This window comes from Pagrus pagrus (assembly GCF_965226575.1).
Source record: "Pagrus pagrus genome assembly, chromosome: 18".
NCBI lineage: Eukaryota > Metazoa > Chordata > Actinopteri > Spariformes > Sparidae > Pagrus > Pagrus pagrus.
In genome coordinates, this window is record NC_140202.1 from 23,540,670 (window position 1) to 23,552,573 (window position 11,904).

The 11,904-nt window shown below is 42.0% G+C and overlaps 1 protein-coding gene across 2 annotated transcripts; it reads left to right on the plus strand.

Moving 5' to 3' along the window:
• The first annotated feature begins 206 nt into the window (after positions 1-206).
• Positions 207-10,646, plus strand: atl1 (atlastin GTPase 1). 2 transcript variants are annotated; one of them, XM_084382145.1, is made up of 14 exons: positions 207-405; positions 2,005-2,255; positions 2,749-2,883; positions 3,411-3,515; positions 3,990-4,040; positions 4,277-4,333; positions 4,513-4,605; positions 4,782-4,920; positions 5,384-5,511; positions 5,701-5,757; positions 6,609-6,680; positions 6,958-7,389; positions 7,744-7,758; positions 8,663-10,646. In XM_084382145.1, exons 1-14 carry the CDS (start codon positions 222-224, stop codon positions 8,774-8,776), a joined length of 1,833 nt encoding a protein of 610 aa, XP_084238271.1. In that variant the 5' UTR covers positions 207-221; the 3' UTR covers positions 8,777-10,646. The 2 variants fall into 2 exon arrangements, with proteins under 2 accessions (XP_084238271.1, XP_084238272.1); XM_084382146.1 differs by having other exon boundaries at positions 207-399.
• Positions 10,647-11,904: the final 1,258 nt, after the last annotated feature.

The following is an 11,904-nucleotide window of genomic DNA, read 5'->3' on the forward strand; positions in this document are numbered from 1 at the left end:
ACCGCCACCTACCGGCAGCAGCTGAAAATGTATTTTCCAGCCTAAATTAAAAAAAAGACTTGACGTGAATTTCATCCCCTCTACTCAACACACAGTTTAACACAATGCGCGAGGAGCCACGTTCATTTTTTCCGCATTATAAACCTGCTATTTTTTTTTTTTTTTACAGCGAGTGGGAACAACAGACACCAGCGGCCCCTGGCGGCCGGTGCGAGCCGCGCATGACGCTGGGAATAAAAAGCTCCATCATCCTCCTGCCATACGAGCATCGTTTTTCGCTGGAGATTGAGCATCCTCCCTACACCCATGACTGCCGACTAGGGCCGCTCATTAACGGACAAACAGAGGGATTTAAGGACAGTATTATGGCGAAGCACCGTAAAGACAGAGACAGCTGGGGTGAGTGTACGTACAATTTGATATTTCATGCTTTTCCTTGACGCACATACGTTTTTTTTTTTTTCTCTTATGCCTGCCGAGGCGAGGGTGTAAGCATTGCAGCCAATTAGATGTTTATTCTAAGACTCCATCATGAAGGGCTTGTTTTCGTTTCGACTTGATTGTAACCAGTGTTTTTATCTCTATATGTAATATTGCTGCTGGTGAGGAATACATTTTTTTTAGTATTTTTTTTTTTTACTGCATGGATATCGCTCAATCAAGCATAAACGGACAGATATTTAACAATAAAAGCATATGTTCTGGCATTGAAACCTGTGGTGAAAGGTGTTTCCTATCATCAGCATACAGGAAATGCTCTGTAGGGACGGTTCAGGCCCCAGAAAGGCCTGAAAATAACCTTCTGATTTTTATTGTTTATCACACTGAGCCTCTCATGATGTCTGTGGTGCATCTGCCATCAAATTATGTAATATTGCATCAGTAAATAGCTTGTCACTATCCCCATCAGCATCATCTTTCTACCGGCCATCCCTGCTATCATCATCATCATCATCACCTCCACCACCATGATAATGATAACCAGCATCCCAGTTGTCACTGACATCACTCTTAACTTTGAATCCAGGCCTGCAAGGGGTAAAAAAAAAAGAAAAAAAAAGGAGTGAATGACTGAATCAGGGAAATAAGGGGGGGGATTCTGCTGTTTGTCAGCAGGAGAGTTTATCTGCTCTGACCCACATTAAGCAGACACAGCTTCTGACGTCTTTGCTTGTTTTAAGGGCAGCAGCAGCAGCAACATGATCAGGGTAACCAGGCAGGCTCGTGCCGGGCCGGGTGAGGCCTTTTTGCAGGAGATGTGAAGTCAAGCTGACAGTCCTCTTCAGCCAGAGAGGAAACCTTGGATGATTCCTCCTTAAATTATTCACCGTGCATTCTTGGCCCCCTGCATTAATCTTTTAGCACGCTCCCAAATTTTGCTACTCCTTTAATCTGACACAGTGCCTTTTGTGAGTTTACGTGCATGCTTAATTTGCAATTAGATGCACACAGATGGGAGTGAGAGATGTGTGAGAGGTTTTTCTTCTCTCTCTTCAGTCTCAGGAATCGTTTCGTGCTCAGCAGACACAAGTTTACATTTCATGAATGGGGTTTGGCAGCTAAAATCTCTGCATCAGGACGGTCATGCAGCTTGCGAGCTCCACACGAGACAGCTGAGACTGGAAAACACACTGAGTCACTGCCTGGAAAGTGCCGGAAAAAGCTCTGAACGCACATGATCTCATTGGATATAAACAGATGGGATGGATGGCATGACGTGATTCGTTATTAGTATTAACAGGTTTGCAGGCGATGCTATTGATCCTGGGCCGAACAGGAAGGAGTAATGGACTCAAATTTCCTGTTTCCTCTCTTAATGGACGTTTAAGTTCATCTCTTATCACTGGGATAAGTTCTAGCTCCTCAATCACTCACTGAAAAAACATTTTATTTGACTGTCAAGTGTAATTCTGTTGAAAAATACCACCAGACACAATAATAATCATCAACATGATCATTTCTCTGCATGTAAACATAATTAAAGATCATTATCTTGTCTTCCAGGGTCCCTCGGTGACAAAAATGTCTACGACTGGAGCTCAGAGGAGGAGGAGCCGGACGGACGAGCCCGGCCCGTGCAGGTGCTGCTGGTCAAAGACGACCACACCTTCGAGCTGGATGAGGCGGCGCTGAGCCGCATCCTGCTGGCGGAGGAGGTCAGGGACCGAGAGGTGGTGGCCATCTCTGTGGCCGGAGCTTTCCGCAAGGGCAAGTCCTTCCTCATGGACTTCATGCTGCGTTATATGTACAACCATGTAAGTATGTGGGGTCTGTGCAATCTGTGCACTTTATTTGGGGGGTGCGGTGAATGTAAACCAGCAACAAGATGATGATGATAATGTGGTCTGCATCTTCACATTAAAAGTTCAACATCAAGTAAACACTGTCCATCATTTAAAGGAGCTACCGGCTGCTGCATCTGCATGTGCCGCCGCTGCCATGACATCAAAATGTGACACGATTTAAAGTTTTTAAACTTGTTTTCTGCAGTTAAAGGGATGTACATCATATCATGGAAGTGTGCCTTTATCCAGATCCATACCAAAAGTTTATAGGGTCTATTCTGGGCCGAGACCCATCCTCCATTTACGTTTCATAGAAATCTCTTGAGTAGTTTCTGTGTAATCCTGCTGACAAACCAACCCACCAACTAATAGACACGGGTGGAAACATGACCTCCCTGGCAGAGGTAGCTTTAAGATTTTTAATCCATCGGCACCAACACACTTCTGATCCCGTTGTGCTCAGGCGTCTGAAGGCTGGCTCGGAGATAACGAAGAGCCTCTGACCGGCTTCTCCTGGAGGGGGGGCTCAGAGAGGGAGACCACCGGGATCCAGATCTGGAGCGAGGTCTTCCTGGTGGACAAACCAGACGGAAGAAAGGTGAAGTCTGTCACTGTATTACATTATTATACCATTACGACGCATGCAGGTGCAAAGAGACATGATTAAATATGTCATGGATACTTTATTAACCTTTGCCCGTTATTTAACACTACCTTTTTTTTTTACACACTTGGAGGAAGCCAGTTTTGCATTTAGACATTTCCAACTCGCTTCTTTTACGCTTGCATCAGCAAATCTAGAGTCTGCAAAGAAGGCAGCAGCAAAGCCAACAAAAAGCAAGAGTGCTTCTGGTTGTCAGCTTTAAATCTGACCTTATTTTATTGTACTTTTGTCCCTTTCAAGCACATTTCCCCTTTTTAAATCTCCACTCTGATCCAAAACCAACTAGCTGATGAGCTCAACTGGTTCCTTTACTCATTTCTCATGTCATTAAAGGAGTTCATCTCTAATCCCCCAGACACTCTGTACCAAATCACTTTCCTCAGTGCGATACAGGAATGCTGAACGTAAGGATTACCTTGCAGCGGAGGTCAGCGAGTGTCTTTATCTGTTTCATTTCACAGGTCGCTGTATTGCTAATGGACACACAAGGCACGTTTGACAGCCAGTCGACACTGAGGGATTCAGCCACCGTGTTCGCACTGAGCACCATGATAAGCTCCATGCAGGTACAGTGACCTTCACCCGTCTGACGTAGCTGCGCTTTAGTAATTAGCATATTCATGTGCATGAATGAACATAGGTTTTTGTTTTCATCAATCAGGAGGTGATGAAATTATAATGACTTGTCAGATTCCCAGGGCGTTTGAGCTTTCCACCCTGTGTCAGAGGAAAATGGCTGTCGTGTGACTGTGAGCCTCAGCTGTACTGAACTTCTATTTGGCAAATGCTAGCATGCTAACACACGAAACAATACTGGTCAACATGGTTAACATTATAGCTAATAAATGTAGCATTGTTAGCATGCTGATATCAGCATTTAGCTCGTAACACTGCTGTCCCTATGAGTGACGCCTCACTGAGCTGCTAGCTTTGACTGTTATGTTCCTTTATTTTCACACAACAGAGGCTTTTAATTAAATATGTGTACTACATACTTCCACTTTTGAAGTTATACTATAAATGAATGTTTTTATTTTCAGGTTTACAACATCTCACAGAATGTACAAGAGGACGACCTTCAGCACTTGCAGGTAAAACTGTCAAGTGTCAACACTAGAGCATAATGGAGCGCTGCAAGTGCAAAGTCCTGATGTGAAACCTACTGGCAGTCAGAAATGCATATTAGTGTGAGGCTATACGCGTTGGCTTCTAGTATAAACATAAATCATTTGAAATAAAAAACAATTGAGCCGTTCCTGTTGGTCTTATATAAACATCTGCATCATTTCACATCCTCTCAGATTTTGTCTCATCCATCTTATTTCAGCTTTTCACCGAGTACGGCAGATTAGCGATGGAGGAGACGTTCCTCAAACCTTTCCAGGTACAGTTTATCATTTTCACCTGTTGGTAGGATTTTGCTACAGTTACATACAACTGTCAAATTAAATAACTGTTTTGCACTCAAACTGCAAAGAAAATGCAGTGAATTATACTATTTGATCATAATATACAGTACAAGATATCAACAAGAGTCACGCGGTTGTGTCTTTTTTTGCTTAGTCGATGATTTTCCTCGTTCGAGACTGGAGCTTTCCGTACGAGTTTTCCTACGGACAGGAAGGAGGCATGAAGTTCCTCGAGAAGCGCCTGAAGGTCAGTTGTCACCCCTCTGTCTGAGGCTGGCAGTGAAATAGTCCTGTCGCGTCAGTTTTCTCCGTTGCGATGTCCAACGTCCTACTGATAATGTGCAGTTTTAAACATACCACAAGTCCACATGTGGCTAATTGAGCGTCTAAAGCCTGATACGTGTGTTCTTGTTGGTGGTGTAGATCTCAGAGAACCAGCATGAAGAGCTGCAGAACGTGCGTAAACACATCCACTCCTGCTTCACCAACATCTCCTGTTTCCTCATGCCTCACCCAGGCCTCAAAGTGGCCACCAACCCACACTTTGATGGAAGAATTGCAGGTACACGTCCTCTGTCTGTTTTCATTCATTCCTCAGCACCTCTATATGTCTGTCGGTCGGTCTTTCCACAAAGATTTCCCCTTCAGGGCCAGTTTTTCTCCTCAGAGACTGAAACTTGACATTGAGTTCATCACTTCCAAAGCTTCACCTTTCCACCAACTTTCATGAATATCGTTCTTGTGTTTCTTTCTGTAATCCTTCCGACAAACAGAGGAGGTAAATATGTAACCACACAGCCGGTGCAGGGTTGAGCATTAATGAATTGTGCAGGAGCAGGTGGTGCACTGGAGCTTGTGAGAAACAGCGCCTGAGGGAAACAAGCTGTTTGCTGCTCTGAACTGCTTATATTTCCCACTTATTTCCTGGACTTACACCAGAAACTGAATATGACTGAGCAAACACAGTTGAATTTCAGCACGTACTGGAAACACTCACCAGCTGTTCCCTCTGCCTCGCCGTCTAGAGATTGATGGCGATTTCTTAAACAACCTGAAGGTTCTGGTGCCGTGGCTGCTCAGTCCTCGCAACATCGACGTGAAGGAGATCAACGGCAGCAAAATCACCTGCAGAGGCCTGGTGGAGTACTTCAAGGTCAGAACAGAGGACCATCATGTTAAATGAAACACTGTACTTTCCTCTTTTTATAAATCAAACTGTTTAGCCTCTCTGTTCACTGGACATGAAGTCATATTGTCCTTTCATTATGTTTACTCGTCACTGTTAAACCCTGAGTTTCTGCACCCGACTTCAACTAAATCCAACATGTTTTCTTTGTTTCAGGCGTATATCAAAATATATCAAGGGGAGGAGCTGCCACATCCAAAATCTATGCTGCAGGTACATTTTCCTCATTGCCTCATTTTTTTATTGCAACTTCCTTAACTGCTTTTATTTCTATTATAATATATAATGTCGTTAATTGTGATTTGAGACTATATATTAGATTTTGGATGTCGTTATATCGTGTTGGCATGAGTGTTGTCTTGTCCTGGTTTTGAAGGCTGAATTACAGTAAAGTGATGTAATTTTCTGAACCTACCAGACAGACTACTTGTTCTGATACTTGCCTTTACCCACTTAGTATTGTCACAATATCAATATTGAGGAATTTGGTCAAAAATATTGTGATATTTGATTTCGAAGTCCTTTTGAGGAGATTTCAAAATATCATGATATATGTTGTGATATATTTTTAAGGCCATATTGCTCAGCCCTATTTAAAAGATACTATTAATGTTGGGGTGTGTAGTAACGTTGGGGTGTGTAGTAACGTTGAAAACTTGTTTTCTAGTTTTTTAAGTTCTTGAAGTTACCTTTCCAAGCATCTGTTCTTGTACTTCGTCTGCTGTTTAATTAAATTAAGTTGAGTTAATTTAAGAAGGGACAGTCCAAATTAATAAAACACATTTTGCAAACTTGTACCAAGTACATGTTTCATTAGGGCGTCCCAACAAACTCTGATATGTTTTTTGTGGGTTTTTTTTTAGCAATGATGGACGTGTTTTGATTTTTTGCCTGATGTTTCAATTAGTTGTTTATATAATGATTCAAGTGGCTTCAGCGTGCTATGGTTGGTGATCAGCTTGTCACGCACTGTGACACATGCATCAATATAGTTAATCTCATCTTACATTATTTAATGTCACCTTAAAATAAATGATCACTGTGTCTCATCTTCTCGCTCTCAGGCCACAGCAGAGGCGAATAATTTGGCAGCAGTTGCAGCAGCGAAGGATCTGTACAACAAGAAAATGGAGGAGGTAGGTGAAAAAAGTTTTTTTTTAAAGGTAACCTGTGGAGTTATGGATACTATTGACTCTATGGAGAAATGTTTTTACAAGTGAGTCCGCTGTTCATTTCTATCATGGATGTGCCATCAAACGTAGCATTGCATCAACGAAGGTAACAAAAGGTTTTATGTGGAAGGAAATTAATTGAAATTATAACTCAAGGATGCACACACACAGGACACCTTCAAGTAAATCCACATCAAACTGTCCACTAGCTGTCTAGCTGACCATCTGGTTCTGTCCCCAGGTCTGTGGGGGTGACCGGCCCTTCCTGGCCCCCAGCGAGCTGCAGGCCCGACACAGCGTCATCAGAGAGGAGGCCCTGCAGGTGTTTCGGGGCGTGAAGAAGATGGGAGGCGAGGAGTTCAGCCGCCGCTACCTGCAGCAGCTGGAGGGAGAAATCGACGAGGTGTTCGTCCAGTACATCAAGCACAATGACTCCAAGAACATTTTCCACGCAGCCCGCACGCCGGCCACCCTGTTCGTGGTCATCTTTGTCATGTACGTGGCTGCGGGCATCACAGGCTTTGTGGGCGTGGACATCATTGCCAGCCTGTGTAACATGATCCTGGGTCTGGCACTGATCACACTCTGCACCTGGGCCTACATCCGGTACTCTGGGGAATACCGAGAACTCGGCGCCGTCATCGACCAGGTGGCTGGTGCGCTGTGGGACCAGGTAATTCAAATAAAACATAAACATTCATGAAGGTAAAGGATAAGTTCACACAAATCTGACATTTCAGCCATTATCTGCTCACTTCTGTATCGATGGACAGTCGGATGAAGTGGTCCAACTAAAGTAGATGAGGACTTGTATTTAAATGTAAGAGAGACAAACACTAGTTCACATCTTCATCATTAACATAGGTGTTGGAATATCTTTGAACCACTAGAGGGCGATAATCTCCTGTAAATCAATGGCAGAGATTCATCACAGCAGCGATCACTGATCATTGAACACACTTTGTGTTATCTATGCATGTATGTGCTCACACTATATATGTTTTTTTCTTTCTAACGCCTCCTGCAGGGGAGCACAAATGAGGTAAGTGAAGCAATCCAAGTGGGAATATTTAATCAAGGCTGGGATTGGGAGAATATCAATAAACTCAAGCTTCCTGAAAACTTGTACTTAAAAACAGGAAACTCGCAGTGAGTTACTGATAGTGAAAAGGTCATGTCATGACATCTGCATGAATCACCAGAGCTCTGAGCATGGAGTGAAGCCAGGTTCAAAAGTTTTGTTTCATTTTGTTGACATGTTGGTGTCAAAGGTTTGTACAGATAAGAGGGAATGTTGGATATCTCTGTTTCATCACACCATCCATCAGGAAATAATGTAAACAGGAGTGAAATGCTCTATAATTCAGGCCATAAATGATATATGAACATCCTTTAAAGATTAAAAAAAAAAAAAAAAGACTAGATATGTCCATGAAACTAGGAGGCTTAGTTGCATTCTGGGTAATGTTGACACCAAATCTTGAGAAAGTAGAGGAATGTGTTTCAGTGCAATGTTGGACCAGTGGGCTGCTTTTCAAAACATGGTGCCTACATTACCCACAATGCAACTTAGCCACTGAGTGACATCACTGGAGGCAATTGATCAGATTGCATGCAGCTTCCTCTGGAGCCACAAAAGGCTTTCCTCTACTTTTCACACATATGCAGTCGTCCTCCTCAAGACCTGAAAACACACTGTAATGTGTAAACTTGGTGGAGCGACCCTTTAAAGTACAACACACAGTACAGTATGTATAATTTGCTTTTACTTGTACTTTTAATACTTAAGTACATTTTATACCAGATACTTTAAGACTTTTTTTCGAGTACTATTGGCATGGATGACTTTCACTTTTACCAAAGTCATATTTTAATACGACATCTTGACTTTTACCACACTGGTTGGATTCTCTGTCCGTAACCTCGTCTCCCTCTCTGCTCCACAGGCTCTCTACAAGCTGTACAATGTAGCGGCCAATCACAGGCACCTGTACCACCACGCCTTCCCCGGGCCTCAGGTGGATGAGGTGGCGGAGGAGCAGGACAAGAAGAGGGACTGATTAGATAAGACAGCAGGGACTTCCTGGTGATGGACAGGTGGAGGAAGAGGAAGAGGACGAGGAGGAGGAACATCCTCACCCATCAGGCACTCTTTTATTCTGGTATTGGCTGGTACTGCCCACCAATACATCCACTACTTTAAACCTATAACGGACTGTATAATGTTCATGTATAGGCAAAGTCAGAGCATCTCCTCAGCAGGCGATGGATGCCATTTATCATTGTCTCCCACGTTTTTGTCTGTGAAAACAAACACCTGTACAGATACTGTAGGAGATCTCGGCACATCCAACCTCCACTCAGCTGTTGGTTTCATATCAGACGGGTTTCTTTTTCCTTCGTTAGTCACCGACAACGATTTTTTCAAAAGTATAGCCGAATCTGTGAACTCCCCCCATTTGTGACGATCGTTCTGTTCTTTGAAGTTTAGTGCTGTTTTTAAAAAATACTATCTATGATCTGCGATGTTTGAAAGCCAAAATATGTACTGTATGTTAAATAATGAAGCGTTACAAGCATCATCAGCATGGTAAATGGTTAATGTCTGTCATCTTTAAGCTCTAAAAACCAGGTATACTTTATAAAAAAAAAAAAAAATCGAGTTTTAATGGTTGTGACAAAGTGGTATCGTGCCATGACATGTAAAAACTGATTTCACATCTACAAAGGCACATCTATTAGTTGTACACAGTTCTGTTTTGGAGGTTGGTTCTGGATCAGGGACATGTAAGAGCACCGGGTGGAAAGACAAAAACAGAGCGACAGCCGCTCAAAGTTTACACAACACAGCCGACATTATCTCTCACTTTGTAGTCCGCTTGCAGTTTTGTAATTACACAGTGATCCTCTGTGTGTGAGTGTGTGTGTGTGTGTGTGTTTGGTCTTTGAGGGGGAAAGAGTGTGTTTGGTTTTTCCATTGTGATGCAGAGGTGGTGGGTGAAACCATTGTTGTGTTTTTTCTCACTGAATGTTCGAGCAAATCCGAGGAATGTAGCTGTTCTGTGGCCGCTGAGGAATCAAAGCGAGTTGTTATTAGGCGGGGCGACGGGCCTGCTTTTGGAAAACGATCCTCATTCCACATCTCTGTCATCATCTTCACACACTTAAGTTGAATCATCTGTAAAAAAAAACAACAAAAAAACAACTGTTGCATGGTGAAAGAGGCCAGGCCCCGGACTTGTGTTCTTGCATTTGTAAACAAAAGGCTCGTATTGGTGTGTGAATACTTCGGCTTGGTAGACTGTTACTGTACATTTGTAAAACTGTGGTTATTGTTTTTTTTTTAATCATAGAGCTCACTGCTTCATGTACAGCTGCAGCACTTCTCTCTCTGTAGATCTGGTCACCGACAGTACAGGAACACTGTCATGCATATTTAGCAAGTTTATACTGAGGTTTGACCTCAAGGGATGAAAATTTAAAGGCACTGCGGCAGAGTGGCTTCTCGAGTCTTCCACAATGTATAATCAACATCAGTGAGGCCTTCACGCAAAGAACCATCTAAGTCCGCTTTAAGATTCGTGAGGTTTTTTTCTTCATGGCTGCGTTCAAGTGTCCATTCACGAGTCAGAAAAAGTAGCATTTTAGTTTATGTTGCATTTACATTCCAGATTAAAATAAGAAATTGAAGATTTGACGTGTTCAAAAAAGAAAAAAAAACAAACAAAAAACATGTTATTCTTGGAAGGAACAATTCATTCCTAAAGACGCCCCCATCAACACTTAAATCAACTCCGGATGTCGTGGGAGCCTCAGTGAAGGGTCAAATGAATCAACCTCTTACAAGTCAACACTGCTGAGTTTTTTCCACACACGCACTGCAAAATTTCAGTCACAAGGAAATAAATAAAGTTGGACCAAATTAATGAACACTAGAGTCCAGTAATTTCTTTAAAGATTCCCTCCAGACATTTAAAAGTCTTAAACACTTTGGTCTAAATAATCGTTTGTGTGCGATATGTTTGTATGTTTTGTCCACAGAAATGTATTGAAATTACATCCAGAAATCATGAATTTGCAGATATTTTTTGTTTCAAAAGTTTAAAGGTGCACTTTGTAGTTTTGTGGAAGACATTTTAATCAGAAGAGAAAGATCTTTGTTGGGCCTAAACAAACCCAATAAACAAACTCTCTTTGTTTTCATAACTGAACAAACAAAACTAACCTTAAAGGACAACACAGTTTCATACTGTTTTACTTTGTTTATATTTGGCGGACCCTGCCGCCTCTCTAGCTTCAAACAGTGATCTGGAGACCTTATTTTTCCCTCTGAGAACAGTTATTGAAAAAATAAATTGTGTTATTACCTCATTTTGTAAATATTAAAATTCTGAGTTTGAATTTCTTCTCCAAAACTACATACTGCCCCTTTAACGTCACAAAAATGTCACACTTAAAGTCACAAAATCATCTTGATTTAAGGGGGGATTCTGGTATTTTTTAAACCTGGGCCCTATGTTTACCTATTTAAGTGTATAAATGATCTTCAACCGTTAAAGTATGTCCACAGAAAGTGCTTGTTTTAGCCGCAGACAGACTGAGGTTGTGAAAGGATCCCTGAGACCTATTAGTTAAAGAATAAGCTCCTTGATGTTTAACCAGAAAAAAGCTGCTATATGGCTCATGGCAAATCTACCACTCCGACTCTATCGTCAGAAACAAAATAAAACTCTTTGGTTTGGTCAAAATAAAACCTCCACCGGGTTAGATGTGAAAATATTCTGGCTCCGCATGCCAGTGTCCGTCCTCCATCTTGCTCCACTCTTTATATTTTCATATCTAACTCTGCAACTTGAGGGATTATCTCTGTAGGGATCCTTTCCATAGTTATTATTATTCAGTTACACACCAAAATATGTAAGAGCCCAGGCTTAAACATGCCAGAATTCCCCTTTAAGACGAGCAAAGAGAAACTTTCCCCTCTTCAGCAGATTCATGTGGAAACAGTCTTGTAGTATCAAACTCACTTACATCATTCAATCATCAGTATTTTAAGATTTTGCAATAGAAAGACTTAAAAGAGAAAGTCTAACTTAATTGTTTGGTGAATGTACATCTGCTTAAAGGGACATCACTGTGTAAAATTGGTGGAGTGACCCTTTAAGACTCCATGTGGAAGTAAACAGAC